This window comes from Leishmania panamensis (assembly GCF_000755165.1).
Source record: "Leishmania panamensis strain MHOM/PA/94/PSC-1 chromosome 23 sequence".
Taxonomy (NCBI): domain Eukaryota; phylum Euglenozoa; class Kinetoplastea; order Trypanosomatida; family Trypanosomatidae; genus Leishmania; species Leishmania panamensis.
In genome coordinates, this window is record NC_025869.1 from 318,031 (window position 1) to 338,635 (window position 20,605).

A 20,605-nucleotide genomic window follows, 5' to 3' on the forward strand; every position below is an offset into this window, starting at 1 on the left:
TCCTTTCTCTTTCCCTGTACGCACCACTTCATTATACTACAACGCACACACACGCGCGCTTACAAGCACGCACGTGCACACCGTAATGGGTGTAGAAACGGCAGCTAAAAAGAAAATAAAGGGACACGTAAACACACAAAGTAGTACACAAAAGTAAGCCAGTAGACTACATCCAAAGTGAGAGAAGGCTCATCTTTAGCAATGATTGAGCAATTCTTGAATTTGTTCGGAGACAACAGGAAGGGCTTCTTCGTTTGTGTGTGTGTGTGTGTGCCTACTGTCAAGTGGGGTTGATGACTTGAACGCTACCTCTGGGCATTGACTCGCCTCCAGGGCTAAGTACCTTTATCCCTTTTTCTTTTTAAAGGCAAAAGACAAAAAAGCAAACAAACAAAAAAAGGGGGAGAAAAAAATGAGACGCAAAATGCCACAAGCGCCTGAGCATCGAAAACGAACGAAGACCTGCGAAGACACAAACACAACACACTTGCATATAAATGAAAGAGAGAGAGAGAGAAAACACACACACACACACGCAATGCTCCCTCTTCCTTTCTCTCTCAGCGTGCCACTCTCCCATGAAAAAGTCAACAGAGATATGCCTACATATTATGCAGCTCCACTAACGCTGTTGCACTACATCTAACGGATACAATGAAAAGAAACGCACGGCAAAAGTTGGGGAAGGGGAGAGAGGGGAGAGAGGGAAGGAAAGGGAGGGAGTAAATCGCACACACAAAAGAGAAGGGATGCGGTGCATAACTGGCACAAAATATAAATAAAAAAAGGCATTACACAGATACAGACAGACAAATAGACACGCATAGGCGTGCATATAGAGAGAGAGGGGGGAAGGGAGGGGACACACACACACACACAGGAGAAAATAAGGGTTCACCTACAGGCAAGTGCACACGCGTAAGTGTGTGCAGACAAAGACACGCACATTGACGTACATAGACGTATACACCTCTAGAGACACCTAGATACAAGACTTGCACCCGCCAAACAGGGTACAATAAAATAAATAAATAAATAATAATAATAAATAGAGAAAACAAAACAGAAGAATAGCGTGAAGAAGCTAACAGCGTAAATGAATAAATCAACGACACGACTGGAAAGAGCCGCACGAACCAAAAAGACGGCATGCACAAGCACACAGGGGCACGACGACAACGGCAAAGAGAAAAGGTAAACAAAAAATAGTGGAAAGGACGGATGCAGCACTCGCCGAAACACTGAGAAGGGGGAAAAAGGGGTAAACGAAAAGAAGTGCCCGTGGGTATCAAGCCAGAAAAAGAAACGCAAAGAAAAAGAGAAATCGGCAAGCGAAGCGGCAACACGGATCAGTGCTGCGCGCAGTGACCTAATGGAGCAGCAAGGAGGGCGGCAGGTCGCCGCACAAGGAGTTGGCTAAATGGAAAGGAACTACTCCATGAAAGCCCTCATTGTTTCACGACAAGGTCATGAAAACAACACCAAAAAAAAAAGAGTACACTAAAATGAGCTGGAGCAAGACAGGAAGTATCATGCTCGTTCCGTCGTAGGTGTGAGTACCTGTGAAAGGCAGAGAACGTATTAAGCCGTCCTTTACCCCTCCCTCCTCCTCGGCCGCATCAACGTCGGCGGTAGCGCATCTGCACCCTCACCGCGTCATCAGCGTGATAAAAAGAAAAAAATGGAGAAAAAGGAAATAAGGAGAGAGAAACCACGACGAATCGCATCGACGATGCGACCCGGACAACAGGTGGGAGCCGCCCCTTAACAAAATGGGCAACGGGAAACAAAGAGAGAGCCAACATGCAGGTGGAAAGAACCGAAAGAAAACAAAAGAGCGCACGTCAGAGGAAGAAAAAGAGGGACACACGTCTTCACTGCCATCAAGGAAAAACTATCCTACCAACAATCAAGCGAAAGAATAACAGCATCCGGCGCATATACATCCCACACGCACACCTACAGGACTTCAATGAGCATAAAACGAGAAGAGGTGTGAAAAGCACCAATAACGCACAGGGAAAGGAAAATTAACCTGCGCCGCGGACGTACTACGAGACTCGCTTAGTGACGACTGACATCGTCTTGGCTCACTCCCCTTTTTTCCCAGAATGCCCATTCTCTGCTATGAAGCACATTAGTTTGTCCCCACTCGACTCGGCACGTCACAGGCCCAGCGCGTGGGGCGCCAGCAGCGCTCGACACATGCCCCACAGCAGTGCGCCGATTCAGTCGGCTCAGCATGGGTTCCGCGTCAAGCTCCACCCGGCCGCCGCACAGCCGCTCCCGACCTGACCGCCGACATCAGCAGCCGCACGTCGCTCTGGCCCGCACTGCTTCGTGGGTGCTTGACCCTGCCGCAGCGCCAGCAGTGGCACGGCGTTGGCGCAGGGGTGGGGGAGGAGGGGGGCCGCCTGGCTCCCCCCCACACACAGAGAGAGAGAGGGGGTACTGCGCTCCGATACCACGCACGGAGCCGCGCTCCCCCCCCCCCCACGGCATCAGAGTTGAGCGGAAACGTGAGAGTACAAAATGCTATAAAGAAAAAAAAGAAAGCGAAAGAGACGGCACATCCATCGAACTCGCCTTTTCCAATGTGCGGTCAAGCAATTTGCCTGGGCACGCCTTTTTTTCTTAACTTTGACGTTGGCCTCCTCCCTCTTCGCTCCCCACGGCTCTTCCTCTTCTCCATCGTGCAGGTGTGTGTGTGTGTGTGCCTGTGCTTTGCAGGACCAGCTATTGAGAAATAAAGTAGAAGACGTTGGAGGAAGACACATTGGGGTCCGTGCCCATGAGATAGTCTTGCATAGCGCTACCGTTTGTGCTGTAGGTTCTCGTCAGCGCGCTGCTACCAGCGCTTGTGTTGAGGTTAAGGTTACCGGCACTCGGCACTGCTTCCATGGCGTGGTAGACGGCCATGTTCGTGCAAACGTTTATCGGTCGCTGTGGCTGCGCGGGCGGATGCATCGGTGGCTGCGGCTTGAACTGGATGGCGTATTGCGGCAGTTGCTGCGGTGTCGGGGGCTGGAGTTGCATTAGATGCTGGGAGGCGGAGAAACCGATCGGGGCGCTGGAGCTTTCCACGCTCGATGGCGTTTCGGTGTGAGGGGTAGAGCGGTCTCGACTGCTGAGTGACGTGTGCGACATCACCGAGGGCGGCTGCGGGACCATTGCCGGCGCACTACCCGGTGGCACCGCTGTGACCAACTGCATCACAGGCACACCTCCTCGCATGTTAGAGAGCATCGTGCTGTTTGAAGCATACACCACTGTCGGGGTTGACGTGGCGCCAAGCGAGCTGGACACCGACGCGTTCGCACCAAGCAGGAAAGAGGTAGTGGTCGACACCGACTTGTGCACAGTCGATCCTGGCGGAGAAGCGGCGCCAGTTGGCGTGGCGAACGTGAAGGGCAGCGCCGACATCACGCCTGGTTTCGTGCTAGGCTGGGCAATAGCCGGCGGATGCGGGCTGTAGAGAGGGAAGGGGGTCGTCGCTGGTGTGGGTAGCGTGTCGGTTGGCGCAGTCTGCTGCCCCGGCATCCGCGGACTCACCAGACATGAACCAGTACGATTGCGCTGCGTCACGGGATGCAGAGGCTGAGGGGCGGCGGAGAGGTCGGCGCGGCGCACCTGCAGTGTGCGGCCCTGCATTACCTTGCCGTTCAGCGATGAGATGCACGAATTCGCGCTCTCCACGTCGTAGAAGAGCACAAACCCAAATCCGCGGCAGCGGCTGGAGTCATCTGACTCCATGCACAGTTTCGAGGACTCGATGCGGCCAAACACACCGCACATCGCTCGGAATGCAGAAGGGCGGAAGTTGACTGGCAGTCCCGACATATAAATGTTGCGCTGTTGCAACATAAACTTCTGCTGATGCTGCTCGGCGGCCATGAGTGCCAGCACATCCTTCTGAACCCCACCCTGCGGCAGCACGCTGTTCGCGGGCGGTTGCGAGCTAGCGCACATCGGTGCCGGCGCTGTCACACGATCACTCATGCGGCGGTCGCTGGTGCTGCTGCAGTTGCTCGCGGCGCTAGAGCCGGCGTATTCAGCGCGGTTTGGCGCGCTCGGTGTCGGGATTCCGTAGAAGTACTCTAGGTTTACCCCCGCAAGCTGCATCGCGTTCATCACAGTGGTACCAGGCGTGGTAAGACTCGCGGTATGGCTATTGGCAGTGGTATTGCTCGTGCTGAAGGTCGGTGTCGCGGCGGCGTTGGCGTACGTGGTGCTCAAGTTCATGTCAGCTGTGTCGCCAATCATGAGCCCGTCCGTGCCGCAGAACGAGAAATAGAAGGAGCCGGCGCCGCCGAGGGGCACTGCGCTTGGCAATTGGCCAGGAGCACTGCTCAGATAGGTGCTCATGCTGCCTCCCGCAGCCATAGCTCCAGGGGACGGAATCACAGTGGATGGCGCCGTCCCTCCGCTGGGGTATTTGTAGAAGGAATCAGCATCAGCAGCTTGACCGGGCATCGTCATGTATAGCGGCCAACTGGGCGAGGTAGGTCCATCTCTAGAGCTGTCTGCCATTCTGGGCTGGGAAGAAGCAAAGAAGGAGGAGGGCTGCGTGAAGGCAGAGGGTCGGCGGTCTCTGGTAAAGTAGCAAGAGAGGCGGATGAATTGAAGAAAGCTGAGTGGGAGAGACGCGAGAGAGCGAAGCGGGGATCACCCGAATCGAAAAGCGTTGTGGTAAAGAGAGGAGAGCGGAGATGTCAGCGAGAAAGAAAAGCACACAGACCAAACCAAGAGGTCGAAGGGGGCCACACAACCGCAAGTGAGGCGTAAAGGGCGTACAGCAAGCGCGAGAAGCAAATAGAAAAAAAAACTGCGAACTCAGAGGGAGAGCGAGAATGAGAAGCAAACAAATACGCAAGGCCCACCTCCGCACACAGACGCCAACTACAACAACAGACGCACAGGGATAACAGTGAGATGACGGCTCAGGCAGTGGCAAAGGCAAGCGCAGACAGACAGGCAAAGAAAGGAGAGCGGCAAACACTAGAAACACAAAAGGAGAAGAGGAAAAAAAGGGGGGGAGGGCCACAAAGGTGGAGGAAGGCAAGAGAGAGAGAAATCCGAAAGAAGGAAGAAGAGGGGCGGGCGGGGCGGCGGGCGGCAAGAGGGGAACGGAGAGGTGCAGTCGCAAAGAAGAGGTGGCACAACGCATTCAAGAAGTAAAAAGGCAGAATGCTGGCACGGAAAGATGCGAGGAAAGGGGGGGAGGGGGGGGGGAAGAAAAAAAAAAAAAAGAAAAGAAAAGAAAAGATGCCACACAACAACAAAGAGGGAGAGAGAAGAGGCAACTACACACAAAACTCGGAGGGGAAAACACGGAGAGGCGCTCAGTCAAAAGGGAAGGAAGGGGGGAGGGGAGAGGGAGGATTAAGGCGTTTATGATGTCGAGAGAAGCTAAAGTAAAAAGAGAGGGAAAGAAAGGGATGAGACTCAGAGAGAGAGGGGAAGAACGAAAGAAGCGCAAGGGGAAAAAATAGGGAGGACAGTGCTGAAGACACTCGCGTGCGCGCGTGAAAATGAATAAAAAAAACGCACAAAAGTGAGGACGCCAGAGAGAGAGAGAGGGAGGCGGGGAGGAGAGAAAAGGAAACGATTGAAGGAGACGCGCACACCGACGACCAGAAAAAAAAAAGGGGGTAGCAGAAGCGATCAAAATTATAAACATAAAGGAAGACACACACGCACACAGAGAGAGAGAGAGAGCGACTTACACGAAGAGAGATGCTTTGAGCGAGGTGTGCCAATTCAACATGGCGAGGAAGACGTTATTGCAAATGATGGCAGAGAGAAGCAACAATCCGCAATGAAGCGAAACAAACGAAAAAAAAACGAAAAAGAGAGAGGGTAAAGGAGAAAGAAATAGAGGAGAAGAGAGGAACAGAAAAAAGAAAAACGTGGTCAATCTTTAGATCAAGGCAATGAGGAAACGAAAGATAACAACAACAGAGATACTGAGAGAGAGAGGGGGGGACGGTGACAGCAAAGAGGTTAAGAGGGAGGGCTTCTACTGAAGCCTGAAGAGTAGAAGAGTAAGTGTGTGGAACAAATATTGAAAAGAAAAGGAAGTAAAGTGGGGTGAGTGCTTGCTGGCGCGCTTTCTTTTCTATTTTCCCTTTCGTTTGTGTACGTGCGATGGCGTGACTCTGTGACACTATTGATAAGAAAAACTTTAGAAAAGGCAAAGGAAATGAGGTGAGGGGGGAGGGGGCAGGTTACTTACGAAGGCGAGGGCACCGACAGCAGTGGAGCGAAGGTACTGAGTAAGGATCGGGAGGAGAGAGAAGTGTAGAAGGGGAGCTAACTCAGATATGAGAAGAGTGGAACCGAAATGGGCAAGAGCAAAATAAAAAAAACGAACAAGAGAGGGGAGAAGGTCCTTGTTCGTCGAAGAAACCAGAGAGGAGCCGGGGGGAACACAAGGACGGGAGAGGTGGAGAAAGAAAATGGTGCCTTGCGATTTATCGCCTCCGCAGCCTGTCACAGCGGTGGTAGATAACGGCAAGGAAAAAAAAATGGAGAGAGCAAAATGGGAGCGAGACAAAGAACGAGATAGACGCATCAAGCACAGGAACAAAACCAACAGGTAGCGCCACGTGTTTACCTTACTCCTTTGTGTGTGTGTGTGTGTGGGCCTACTCACTCTCTCTTATTTGGTGTCCTTGCGTGACAGGGGGGGGGGGCTGCGGGCAGTGCAATACGCGCAGCGTCTATCTTTGGAGAGCCTACCCCTCTCGTTTCTCTCTTTCGCTCGTTTCTCGTGGGACCTCCTTCTGTCGAAGTCGCTTGGCCTCGACTTGATATCTTCCGACTCAAAGCACTTCTTTGGATGTGTGTGTGGGTGTGTGTGTGTGTGGGGGGGGGGTTTGCTTATCTGAGTAAAGGAAAGAGGAGGGGAGAGGTAAAATAATAAACTGAAAAAGTGGTACGGGGAGAGTGTTGCTGCATAGACAATGTCCAAGTTGAGATGGGTAGCACGGCAGGTAGACGGAGACACACCAAACTCCCACAGCGAGAAAGAGACAGCGAGAGGAGAAGCAATAGAGGTAAGACAGGAAAAAAAAAGCCAAGCGAGTATGAACCGTGAGAGGGGATAGCAAGTGACTTGGGGCCTTTTGTACAGTGTTTCCTTAGCTACTTGGTTTGCTGAAGCGCTTATTACTTTTCTTTGGTGTTTCCTGTTTAAAGCGGTTGATGTAAAGGAGTTTTCTCGTTTGGTATCAGTGAGTGAGTGAGTGCGACTGAACAGGAGAACAACAAGCCTAGCACGCGTTAAGGGAAAAAAAAAATGCCCTTCTTCCCTTTTTGGTGATGGTGGTTGTCCAGTTACACTGCGTAGCGCGTACAGGAAGCCTTGGCGTATGTTTAACGGGTCACATACGCCAAGATAGTGTGCGACAATATATATATATATATATATATATATATATGAGGACAACGCAGGATCGCCAAAATGGTCCGAAAGAAGTGGAGATAGAGCGCGAGTAGTAGTCCTAGTCGTAGAGAAAACAACACAGCAGAGCAGAGGTGCGTGCAGACGTGCAACACCAGGGCGCACTCGCTGACAGTGACCTTTCGATCCACATGTCCGCCTGTTGCGTAGAGTTGGACTGCTTCGCAGAGAGAAGAGTGGGGAACTTAACTGTGTAAGCTGCAGTGACGTCACCATTGCCTCCATCGCCTCCTCTCTTCGCTTTCCCTTTTCAAGGAGCATGCGGTGATCAAGCACCAGAGTGCGGTGAGGCCAGATGTAGGATCAGAGGAAACTGCCACTCCGGCTCTTGACCCAATAAGCAGCGCATGCTAGGCGCGCCATGAGAAGCGTGGGAGGTGGTGCTGTTCAAGCATACCGCCCGTCCTCACGCCCGCTCTTAAGATGAGCTGTCCCTCTTCAGTCGTCTGCTGATATGGTTCACTTTCGCTTTTCCACTCGGACTCAAGATGAGAAACGAAGGGAGATAAAAGGGGGGAAGAAAAAATGAAGACAACAAAGAAAGAAAGAATCTCCACAGAAAAAAAAGCACCAACGTACGCAGACCTGGAAAAAAAAACAAAAGGGGGTATGTTTTACCACAGCGAGGCTGGCGTAGAGAGAAGAGTATCATCATCTACAGCAGCAACGGGAACAGCCATAGCAATACGATGCGACCTTCACGCATACATACACGCACGCACCCTTCCTCAAGGTAGCGGCGACACCCCCAGTACAGTGGCTAGAAGGTATGCCCGTATAGAGAGAGAGAGAGACGTGATTCAGAAGAGGGAAGAGGGTTTGATTTTTTTTTGTTCGGCTTCCGAGCGCCCCAACAAGGGAGCAAGAGGGCACAAGAAAAAAGCAGAAGAGAACACCGTCACCTCCTCCCCTCTCCCCTCCAAGCGACGAAATAAACTAAAAAAAAAGGAAGGGAGAAGAGAAGAATACAAAGGAGAAGAGGAGCCTCCAGCAAGAGCGAGAGAGAGAGAGCGCACGCACGCACGCGCTGAAAGGGAAGAGGAAAGTGCGGGCAGGTATCTTTACAAGGACTCCAGTACAGGATCCGCTTGGCGTGAAGGTGCGTGTCTGTGTATGATGGTTTATGTGTCTCTAGCGCGATGCAGAGTCATTTAACGACCTTTTCTTCCGCGAGGACGCTGCTGCTTCACCGCATCCTCGTTTATTCTACACTTTCGCCCCCCTCCCCCTCTCCCTGGGGAGGTCTGCGCGAAAAAGAGCAGGGAAGATGTCAGCAACAACGAGAACAAAGAAAGAGGGAGCTGCCAACCTTGTGTGTTCAGTTTCTTTTCAGCTCGTGGATAATTCACTCGACAAGGTGTCACCTCCTCTTGTGTAACCTGCATGTTTTCGTTGTTGTGCCGTGCCTTCGTGTTTCTTGCTCGGCTTCGCGCACGCCTCTGTGTATGTTTTACTATGCAAGTGCAGTTTCTCGCACCATGAAGATAAGTCCTCTTAAAGACTGGAGTACGTGTGATCAGTGTGCCAGTCTCTCTTGCTCTCCTTCGCACCCGACCCCCTCTCAGGGAGGAAGAGAGAGGGAGAATCCAGCCCGGTGAAGACGCGTGACCTCGTCGCTTCCTCACAAGGAAAAAGAAGTGTACATCCAGGCGCAGCTGAACGGGTGCTCGTCTTTCATGCTTGTGTTTGTTAGTGCAACAGCGCGAAAAGATTCCCTACAGAAAACAAACACAAAAAATAATAAAATAAAAGTAGGGGAAGGGCCCCTCGTCTGTGTTTCAGTTCGTTCGTGTTTGGCCATCGTCGACCTTTTCTCGCTGCCTCGACGCGTGTAATACGTACGACTCAGGGGAATATGGCGTTCTGTGTCGTCATACGTGTCCTTGTGAAACACATATGAGCAGGCGAAAGCGCATAGACATGCATGCGGGTCTGCCGTGCGCTCGCTTCCGGATGGGCCGGTGGTCCAGAGCATATTTATCCCCCTCTCCCTCTTCTCAGTGAATCCGAAAGAACAGGGCTGCATTGCAATGTGACCAAACATGTCAAGAGCGGAATCCTTTCCCATTCTTTTATTTTTTCTTTTCACACGTCACACCAAAGCCGAGCCGCACTCACTGGGGGGTGAGGAAGAGAGTGCAGAAGGCGGAAAGAGGACCGAGGGGGTGGTCACCGACACACAATAAGTAGACAACAAAGAAAACCCTCGGCTAGCCAGAGAGAGCCAGATGCGCGTCACCCCATACCAATAGATGAGGGGAAGAGCAGCGAAGACGCACATGGGTGTGGCTGATGCGCGTATGTCGGTGAGGAACGTTGTGCGCAGCGGCACGCAGACAACCTTGCAACGAAGTTTGCTTGGTAGATGCCGACAGAGATGATTCCCCAGCGGGCACATCACATCTATAGCCGCCCCCGACATGCGCGCTTTCTTTCGCTGCGTTACGTTGTAGCCTTCCACCTCTCCGACCACCACCACCACCACGCTGTATTGCTTCGCCATTCTGTATGTTATGTCTCTTCCCTCCATCGAGAATGAGAAGGTGTGGGACGAAGCGGAGATGGGGGTGGGGGTGAGGGGACTCAACGCCGTAGAGCGAAACTACACGACCGTCTCTTAGGTTCTTCGGGGAGAGGAGGAGAAAGAAGAGCTGCGTACAGTTGCATCCAAGCTGCCTCTCCATGTTTACACACGCACATGTATTTCATCGAGGATAAAAAAAAAAACTAAAGATCTCTATGGTCTGATTTGAAGAAGAAATCAGACAATGAAAAAGAACAGGAAAAGGCATATGACGGATGAGCGCAGCACAGCAACAGGGGATTGGCGGAAGGGCAACTCTCACCGCTCTGCCCCGCCCCCTTCCTTCTCCTAAAAACTCTCGTTTCTCCGTCGATAACAAGAGACAGTCGCAGCTACAGACCCACCACGGCAGCGCACAGCGAAAGACTCTGAGCTCGAAAGAAAGGGGAGAAGAATGATATCAACGAAAGAAACCTGAAAGAAAAGGGGGGGAACACCCACACACCCACACGCACAATTCAACGACAAGAAAAAAAATAATAATAGAAATCGAGAAAAAAAACGTCATCGAACCCGACCTCCAAGAGAAGAAGAAGAACACATAAATATATAAATAAATAGTCATGTGTGTGTGGGTGTGTGGGTGCAGAAGAGCAATCGTAACCCCAACACTAAAGAAAGGCAGTAAAATCAAAGAGTGACGCAACGAGACCGGACAACCGCCAGGAGAGCGGGAGAGGAAGAGGAAGAGAGAGAAAAAAAAAACAGTACGGCAAAGGGAAATGAAAGAGCAGATGAAAAATAGCGCCGACCGGCTTCTCAGCAGGAAGGAAAGTCATCAACAACGAAATCGAAAAGGACACACTCGAAAAACAACACAGAAAAGGTGCACACCGGAATGGAGAGCGCGCGAAAGTGGAAAAAAGGGAAAAAAAAATACACACAGAAAAAAAAGCCAGACGAAAAGCCACAACAGATCAACAAACAAGAGACACAGAAAAAAAAAACGGAAAGGAGGGCCGGGAGGGGAAAGGAAGATAGTGAGCGTCGCTTTCTAAAGAAGGTGACTGAGCACGCACGCGAGAAAGAGAGAGCGCACGAGAGACCAGAGAGCGTCCCCCTCTCTCCACCTATCCTCCCTCTCGTAGATAGGGGAACAGAGAACACAGAAAGAGTAAATTCAAACGGTTGGGAAAAGAATGAAGACAGCTACACTGCGCGTCTATGCGCGTGTACGATCACGTCGGTGATAGTCAAAACACACGTCAGCCTGAACTCTACAAAGAAAAGCAAGGGAAGAGGTGTAGCGAGGAGAACAGCAATCAGGAAAGCACCTCGAACGCATACAGAGAAAGAGAGTAGGAAGAAAGAACGAAAGAAAAATACGCTCAGTAGCGCCTATAGAGGGGCAGACGAGCGAGCGACTTCAACCAAGACACACACATGCACACACACACATGCACATGCACATGCATGACAAGGACAACAGGAACAAAATCAACATAGGGAAGGAGACTGAAGGTGTGCCACATACTAAGCACAAAAAGAGCACAAGAGGAGGCAAAAGACATCTCGCCAGTCGATGTCGCCTTAGGAAGAACGCCAGGAGAGCGCCTATAAAGAGGAAGAGGAATGTGTTACGATAAACGGAAAGATGAGAGCGTTTAAGAGAAAAAGGAAGACGAGACAAGTTGAAGGAGTGGTTCAAGCGTCAATGCTGAGTAGGGTGAGGGTGGGGGGTGGGGAGGGACAGACGTGGTGGAAAGAAGGGGGACAAAGAGAGGATGAGAGGAGAGCTACGCTGCAAGTATGTTTGCATATCTGTTCCTTCGGAAAAGAAGTGCTGCACACACACACACACACACGCACGCCTCCCACTTCCTACTCTTCAAGCTCCCCTATGAACAAAACTCTTCGACTGAATAACTCAGCCAATCCCTTTCATCACAACGTCCGCTGCTCCCTCGTGCCATTGACTATTATCGTCCAGTTTTTGCAAGCACGGGGAGCGACGTGAGAAAGGAAAAGGGAGTTGAAGGCAGCGCATAGCACGCACGCACGCACGGAAAGAAAAAGTAAACACCTGACATGCAAAACACAAGGATGGTAAAATAAAATAACAAAACCTGCAGTCATACGGTCTTCTTCGCGTGCCCAAAAAAAAAAAAAAAGATAGAGTGTGTATGCACGTGCGGCACAGAATTGAATGCACGTACATGAGGAAACGAAAAAAATAAGTAAAGAGATAACAGCACGTGGAGAGTGAAGCGCAAAGATGATAAAGCGAACGTCGAAAGGGAGAGGAAAGAGGAGAAGGACACCACCTAGAACGTAACGATGCGCGAGCGCGCAGGCACATGCGCACACACATATGGCGGGAAACAAACAGAAGAAGAAAACACAGCAGCGACAGTAGACGTCCCAACATACAAGCACGGGGAGAGGGACAATGAGGAAATGTACAAAGGCCCTCAGTCGGAAGAACGCATGAAAAATTTGAGCAAGAACACACAAGAGGGAAAAAAAAAACGGGAGAAAACGAAAAAAAAAGTATGGAAAGTCTGCTGTGGGGACGAAAGGAAGAAAGGGAATGAAAAGTATCAGCGCTCCAGCACTGAACAGCGGTGCAACGAGCAGCACTGCTGTGGAGAAAAGGGGGAGAGAGGGAGTTTTTGACAGTCTTCAGATCGGAAGGAGAAAAAAGGCAGCGAAATGGAAAAAAAAACGAATTCTCGTAAGAACACCAAAGGGGAGAAGAAGTGGGGAGAAGTAAAAGCGATGGACACCAGAAACGAACGAGTGGTCTGATAAACGAACAGTGAAGACACGCTCGAGAAAGAAAAGGGAGAGAAAAAAACTACACACTGGACACGGGAACACACAAACGCACGCACACCTGCACCCACAAGCAAGACCATCGACACTCAGAGACACTACAGAGGCACAGAGACAGAAATAGTCTGAGCGAGAATGCACAGAAAAAAAAGGAAAAAAACGACAGTAAGCTAGCGTTGTGGGAAGGAAATTCATGGAGGAGGGGGAAATGAAAAGGAGTCGAGGATCACTGCGGGTATAGTAGAGAGAAGGTGCGGGATTCAGTTATGGGGAAGGTAAGCCGAAAAGGGGGGAAATAAAGGAAAGCCAAGGACGTCCCCCTCAACGCTTTTCTTTTTTCAGCTTTTTTTCCTCCCCCTCTTTGCGTGTGCGTGTGCGTGTGTGTATATGTGTGTATGTTGTGAAGAGCTGGTCGCTCATTTCGGGAGACAGGAACGGAGGGAGGGAGAGAGAGAGACTCAGCTCTGGATCCAGAGGCCGGTGGGCAAAATAGCACATGCGTGCGCTACATGAGCAACACAAAGCGTGCGAGTGCCTCAGGTAGGTGACGCGGGAAAAGGAGCATGAAAAGGGGGAAAAAATACGTAGAGGTACACCGCATTTGAAGAACCGAAAAGAAAAAGTGGAGAGAATGAAGCCTTCGATGTAGAAGGCAAATGAGCGACGTGGAAGGGAAGGCGAGAGAAAGAAACTGTGAGGTGAATATAGTCCAAAGGGCGGATGGAGAGCAACTCTATGGAAGCGCCTACCAGCCAGCACCCGTTTCCTTCATACTTAGTTTGTGTGTGTGTGTGCTTGTTTGTTCAACACTAGCCGCCATCTCCTCGATTAATCCCCTCCCCCTAATCGCTATTTTCTCCCTCGCTTGACACGAGAAAGATGTCAAGAATAACGCAAAAGAGAAAGAGGGAGGGGGAGGGAGAGAGAAACCGCACAGATAAGACGCCACAGGGAGAAATAAACCACGACAACTAGGGAAAAGGGACAAAGAAAAGAGTGTACAGCACGTGTCACATGGGTGATCGCGCATCCCAGTAGAGGAAAGCGCACATGCGCACACACACACATACACACACCAAGAACAGCAAAACGCCAGAGACAGCCGCGAGTGGCAAACGTACAGAGATATGAAAAGAGAAAGAAAAAATAAACTGAACCAGCAACGCAAGCAGAAGAGAAGGGCAGGGATATCATTACGAGGACAACATGAAAAAGCGGAACAAAAAAAAGGGAGGAGGAGACCGTATTGCCCCCCTGCCATCAATCAGCCTGTCTTCCCTCAGCAAAACGAGCAGCCTGGAATGTGATTCAATGAAAACCCAAAGCCAAGCAAACGAAAAGGAATGAAAAACATCGAACCCCCTCCACACATGTATCCACACGGGCTTGTGCGGAAGGCAGGGGGAAGAAGGGGGGAAGGTGGTGTCTATTGTCACGATGATGTGCACGCAGGTACACCCATCATAGACCGTGACGTTCCTTAGCTCCCCATGATCGCCCCTCCTCTCCCTTCTGCGCTGACTTCTCTCTCCTCTATGCACTCCAACGCCATCACTGGCTGTTTGACTCCCATGTGTTCGTACGTTGTGTGTGGGTGTGTGTGCTTTTTCGTTTTCGCTGTTCATGTATAGCAGAACGCAGCAGTAGCACGAGCGAGCAGGAAAAGACTGGGGAGCCAAACGAGTTGTGCATATAGGCGCCTGTAGTGGGCAGAGGAGAATGTGAAGACCGCCACCAAAGGAGTGTGGGAGAGAGAGAAGAGGAGCAGGAGGAGGAGGAGGAAGAAGAAAGAGGGAGGGGGGGAAAACGAGGCAGGAGGACGCGAGTACGAGATGCTGACGCGCACGAGACAAAAAAGTTTGCACGTGTAACTGTGCCTTCTTGCCCACTTTTTTTCCCTTTTTGACGGGCGCCTCATTCCGTATCAGCCTCTCGCTCTCTGTATACGTTTATCCGTGTGTAGGCACCCTTGTGAGTTGGTGAAATGGCACGCCTTCCGTTGTACTCCACCAAGCGCATCACAGTGAAAACGAATAAAAAGAGGGCAAAAATTCACGTGACTCGCCCAAAAAAAAAAACCACAAAGAAGGCAAAGAGGGAGTCCAAAAGACATCAGAGAGAAGCAAACGAAATATAAAATAAAAATAAAAAACGCTCTAATAGCGAGAAAGGGAGAAATACCAGAGCACAGCAATGGTGGCGCAGGAACGACCATCTCCAGATGATCGGGCAGATGACGCACGCACACGCACACACACACAGAGACAGTGAGGTGCACAAGCGGCAGATACACGCAGGAAAGAACAGTACCACCTAAAACGTGCACGCGGGAGTCCAGCATGGGCCTACACAGGACAGCGGGGCTCCCGGTTGGAGAACGAAGAAGCAGGGGAGAATCAGAGAATACATCGAATAATGCGACACGCACACAGGCACACATGCATACGGACGCACAGAAACATACGCTTATATGTGCGCAGCGGGAGGAAAGAGAACGTACGAGAGGTTCAGTTTGAGGGGTTGGAGGAGGGAGGGGGAAGGTAGCGCTGGAGACGCAAGCCTACTTCGGCTTCTTTTTATTAGTGCTGCAACGTACGCTAAATAACACGAGAAAAGGGCGGGAGGGCGAAAGAAGCTGATGCTCTGCGCAACGCACCGGCGACACACGGTTGAGGGACTACACAAAAAAGTATTCGCAAAGAAGCAAACCAACAAACAATCAAAGCAAACGAGCGAAAGAGAGGGGGGAAGAGAGGAACAGAAAAGGGAAAGCACGCATGCGCACACGCACACACAATGCGGCAGGTCACAGCAGCGCTGAGCAGCAATGGTTGCAGCAGTGCCGCTGTGGACTTCTTTCGCAGCCCATGTGATAACCGCAATGTACGACTCTCTGTTACTTCCGCCTTTTTCGGTTCGTTATCAGTGCAGCATCTGGAGCTGCAAGCCCATCCCGTTCTCCATCATGATGACATTCGGCGGCACTGCACTAAAGCCCTCGGCCCCACCGTTGCTGACGCTGATGGGGGCAGACGGCAAGTAGGGCGCAAGCGCCGGCATTCCTGTCGCCGTGCTGTTCATCGGCAGCGCGCCTATGGGAAAGTACGCAAGCGGGACCGCTCCACTGGCCACAGGGTTGGAAGCGGCCGTCGTTGCCGGCAGCCCCGACGGTGATGACGGCCTAGGGTACACACTCACACCATTCGCAGCCGCCGCGGTGGCGGGAAAGGCGCCGTACCCGCCGGTGGGCAACGGATAGTAAACGAGAGTGGTTGTCGCCGCCGGCGGCGTCATCCACTCGGTCGGGTTCGCACCGTTCACTGCCGTCGCCGCGACCATCATTTGCGCAGGCCCGGCCTGCATCATTGGTGCCATATTCGGAAAGGGAAAGGTGAAGGGGGTCACGACAGGTTGAGGATTAACGTTGTTGCTCACCGCATCCCGCGTTCCGCCATTCGTGTTCACCTTCGTCGTCGCTTTCACCGATGCCAGGGACGAACAGCTGTCGGATGAGTGAAGAGAGCCCAGCGGGGGGCTGAGCCCCATGGATCCCGGGGACAGCGTCGGCATGGCAGCGGGCGTGCCTCCGTGTTGGGCGCCATTGGTAGCGCCTCCGCCAGGGGTGAGAGAACCGGGCAAAGGCGTGCTGGCAGGGCAGAAGCCGCGGTCCGTGCACGGGCTGCAGCCCGCCTGGGTCACCGTGAAGAAACCCGCCGCCGGCGAGGTGTTGACAGCCATGTGCCCATCCACGGGAGAGGTCGTGAGTGCGGTGGTGGTCGGGACAGCGCCGCCTGCAGTAGCCATCAAAGGAAAGTACTGCGCCATCGGCATCGGTATCGCGCCGCCGTTCGGCATAGCGGCAGCCATCCCCATTGGGCTGAAGGGCATCTGGAGCGGCATGCCGTTGTTGTGAAGAGACGGGCTGGGGATGGGGTTGTTGCATGCAGCACGACGGCCCTGCGAGTCGCGACGAGAAGCACCACTGCGACGGCTGCGATTATTGTTCTCACGCCGGTCGCGCTGCATCGAGGGGGGTGGCAGCGTCGTGTTGATGGCGGCGCCAGCATCCCCAAGGGGCTGTGGAGTGGCGTGCGAGTCGGCGAGGCGCGCCTGCACACAGCGACCTTGCAAAAAACTGCCGTTGAGCCCACGGATGCAGCTTGCCGCACTCTCCTCACTGTAGTACAGGGCGAATCCATAGGCCTTCGTCGGGGCATTGCGGTTGTCCACGCACAGCTTTGCTGCCTCTACGCGACCAAACTGCTGGCACAGCTGCCGAAAATCCTCTGAGCGGTAGGTTGGCGGCACACCGGAGATGTACACGTTTCGGCGGACATTCTGATTCTTTGGCTTGGCTGACTCTGCCGGCGGTGTCGCCGTCTGCCCTCTGGCAAGAGGGCCATCGGCGTTTGCAAACGCGGCACGGGCAGCACCCCTGCTGCCCTTCTTTGGGAGCGCCTGCGACGTCACCTTCGGCTCGGCACCGCCAGCGGTGGTGGCGAGTGAGGCATCAGGAGGCTGAGATCTCTGGCCCGCCACCACACCGGTAGTTGGCATTCCCTCAAGCGACAGGAGTGACGACGTCGCGAAGTTGTGCGTACCGTCCAGCCGCTGCGAAATGCCCGACTCGCTCTGTGATCCGCTGGTGTGCGAACCAAACGAAAGAGAGAAGTCTTTAGCCGAGTTGTTGTTCTGGCACGTGTCAGACATGGGTGAGGTGTTCATGATGAAACACTGAGAGGAGGGGGAGGGATGCACAACAAAGAGGAAGGGGTGCACAAATACGCACAACACCTTTAAAAAAAAAAGCGCGCGAGTGAGTGAACAAAGACGCACGCACACGTACACACACGCCCACACTGAGAGACAGAAGTCGCAAGTAGAGTTTTGTGGAGGTGAAAAACCTCAGAAGAGAATTAACGAAAAGAGAAAACGAAAGGAAAAAAGTGAGAAGAAGAAGAAAAGACACCAATGACAACTTCGCTCAGGAAAACGAAAGAAAATCAAGGCAAGCAGTAGCCTCTCTATAGATAGATAGGTAGATATAGACACTCACTGTACACTCGGGTACTGCTGCCTAGCGGCTGGAAGAGGGGGGGAGTACGTGATGAAATAATCCGGCCCTCGGTATATTCCAGCAGCAGCAACACCCACGCAAGGGAAACAGATTGCGCACTGAGGACAACAAAAGAGAGAGGTCAAGAAGGCGTAAGACTGCAGTTGGGGGGAGGGGACTGGGTTAGTGAGGGGTGGGGGTGAGGAGGAGGGAAAGGGGAGAAGAGAGGTGCAAGTTAAGATGCTTCTGTTTTTCTCTTCCTATCTTTTATTTTTCGGCGTTGGTGTAGGCCTCTCTGTGTGTGCAATTTTATAGTGTTTTTTCGGTGGCAGATGGATCGGAGAAGCAGCAGTTGGAGTACTAGTAGAGAGGGTGAGTGTGATGGGCAAACAGGGGTCGTGGACGCAAAGACAGAGGGAGAGAGAGAATACAAAGAGAGAGAGAGAGAGAGAGACGAAAAAACTGCCAAGGACCGTTACAACTCGAGTAGCAAGAGAAATCGCATGCAGGGAGGCTCACAAAGACGCCAGAGAATACGACGATGACAGAGGAGGAAACACGCAAACAAAAAAAAGGGCAGAAAGAGGGGGGTGGAGTGGGGTAAATGAACTGATGTGTCGCTCGTGTGAGGAAGTACTTCTGATTCAGATAATAATGCTAATAGTAAACAAAACAGTGATACAGACTCAGCCACGCAAGCGTACAGAACAACACCGGAAAGGGAGGGAAACACGAAAAGAGGAGGAACTAGGAAGGAGGAATAGAGTGAAAGACACGACAAGAGAAGAGGTGTCGAGGCGACGACAGAGAAACAGAAAGAACGAAAAAGAGAGCGGGCAAATATGTACCACGGCAACTCTTCTAAAGCGGAAAAAAAAAACTAAGACAGAGAGAGGGGCGTAAGAGAGCGAGAGAGAAGCCGCAGCTGCTGGGTATACTGGAAGCCCTTCTCTTTTCTCCGTTCGTTCGTTCGCTTTTTGTGTGTTTTCGTTTGTTGCCTCTTCGTTCGAGAGAGAGAGTGCGTGGGTGAGTGTGTTTAAGGGTTGGGGTGACAGCGGAAAACAAGAAAAGAAGAAGAGGTCCACGTCGTGCTGTACGTGTACTATCCAAAGGGAGGGGAGAACGGGGGGAAAGGGGGTTGGACTCAGCTCGCTCGCGCCGCGGTTGCCTGCACCTCTGTGTCAACCTAGCTGGTTATCTTTTTTGGAGGGAAGGTCTGTTGCTCTCTTCCTTCTTCTGTGTGGCTCTGCGTTTACACGTTCGTATCGCCGGGGCCTCGACAGTGCGTGTTTTTTATCGGTCTTGTCGGTGCGTACTTTATACTTCGCGGGGCAGGTACGCACAGGACGCTTAGTGAATGCGTTTGTGTTCTATGTGAGAACACCACTTCTGAGCACTGCTCGCTCCGGTGACGCTACTCTATGGAGAGTAGAGCAGCGGCGTCCTTGTGGTAACGACACAGGAACGGGAAAAGAAGAGAAACAACAGAAGGGGAGAGGCCAGGTGACGGTGGTGGTAGTGGTGGGAGGAGAAAGAAGGGCACAGACGAACCGAGAGTTTGGTAGGAACTTTCTTAGAACCGAAGAGAGCAACAACGAGGAGAAAGAAAAAACCGCCCCCCTCCACACACAGAGAGAGAGAGAGAGGGGGGGAGGGAGGGAGGGAGAGTACGAGAGCACAAAGACCAAAAAGAGAGGAGGAAAAATAATAATAATAAAGAAAAAAAAATAGAAATGACACAACACGCCTAAAAGAGGGTGGGGCACGCACACGCACACGCTAGCACAAGCAGAAGCAGAAGAAAACAAAAACAAAAAAACAAATTGAAAGGATGCTGATGTGATATTGCGGACAACGGCGAGGTAAGAGAAAAAGGGGGAGAGGGTGGTGCGGGTCTTTGAAGTTCAAGCTTGAAAAGGAAAAACGGAACAGCTGATAAAAAGAGACGGGGAGAGCGATGGGTCGGTATGATAGACACGTCACGCAGATAAAGACACCGAGGGACAGCAAAGAGTAATCAGCAGAGAGGGAGAGAGAGAAGCGAAAGGAATGAGGCAGGAGGGTGTAGCCCAAAAGAAGAGGGGGCAGTGACCTCACCCCAAAACGTTTTATATGTAAGCGTGTGTGTGTGTGTGTATGTAAACGCCTCTTCTTGGGATCACTATTTTCAGCTCGGTCGTTTGCTTCGCTCTATCCTTTCCGAGAAGGGCAGGGAGAGAGGCGGGGGGGAAACAGGGAAGGAGAGATGGCTGGGAGTGAAAAGTTTGCCTATACGCCACAACCCAGATGGTAGCAAAGACGAGAGGACGTGTGCGCGCGAGAGGAGACAGGGAAGAGGGAAGAAGGGAGAGGAAAAGTGGAAAAGGAAAAGAAAACAGATATGACAAACGTATCTTGGCGTACGTGTGCAGAGGTGCAAGGCGATTGACGGTGTGTGTGGGGGGATGTGTGGGTGTGATTAAGTCCGCCGTATGCCCAGCAGCCGAGTGAAAAGAAAAGGACGGCGAAGATGACGACGGCAACAAGACACCACGTCAGGCGTTGAGGAAAGCGGAACAACAAGAGTGGCAGAGAAGTAGAGAATGCAACAAGGAGAGAAGGGGAGCACGCCGTGCATATTTGACATCACATATCTCATAGACACGCCTGGACACACACGAGCAAAGAAGCTCTGCAGGCAAATATCCTCTGGTGTCCTCGAACGACTCGCCCTCACGCCACAACA

At 52.0% G+C, this 20,605-nt stretch overlaps 2 protein-coding genes across 2 annotated transcripts, besides 1 other annotated feature; both read right to left on the reverse strand.

Moving 5' to 3' along the window:
- Positions 1 to 2,099: 2,099 nt before the first annotated feature.
- Positions 2,100 to 2,470: a repeat region.
- Positions 2,471 to 2,736: 266 nt separating this feature from the next.
- On the reverse strand, positions 2,737 to 4,530 carry LPMP_230870 (hypothetical protein; the record flags this gene model as incomplete). Its single annotated transcript, XM_010700942.1, has 1 exon — positions 2,737 to 4,530. The coding sequence occupies one exon, from the start codon at positions 4,528 to 4,530 to the stop codon at positions 2,737 to 2,739; it is 1,794 nt and encodes a 597-aa protein (XP_010699244.1).
- An 11,216-nt stretch (positions 4,531 to 15,746) lies between these two features.
- On the reverse strand, positions 15,747 to 17,549 carry LPMP_230880 (RNA-binding protein, putative; the record flags this gene model as incomplete). Its single annotated transcript, XM_010700943.1, has 1 exon — positions 15,747 to 17,549. One exon carries the CDS (start codon positions 17,547 to 17,549, stop codon positions 15,747 to 15,749), a length of 1,803 nt encoding a protein of 600 aa, XP_010699245.1.
- Between the last annotated feature and the right edge of the window lie 3,056 nt (positions 17,550 to 20,605).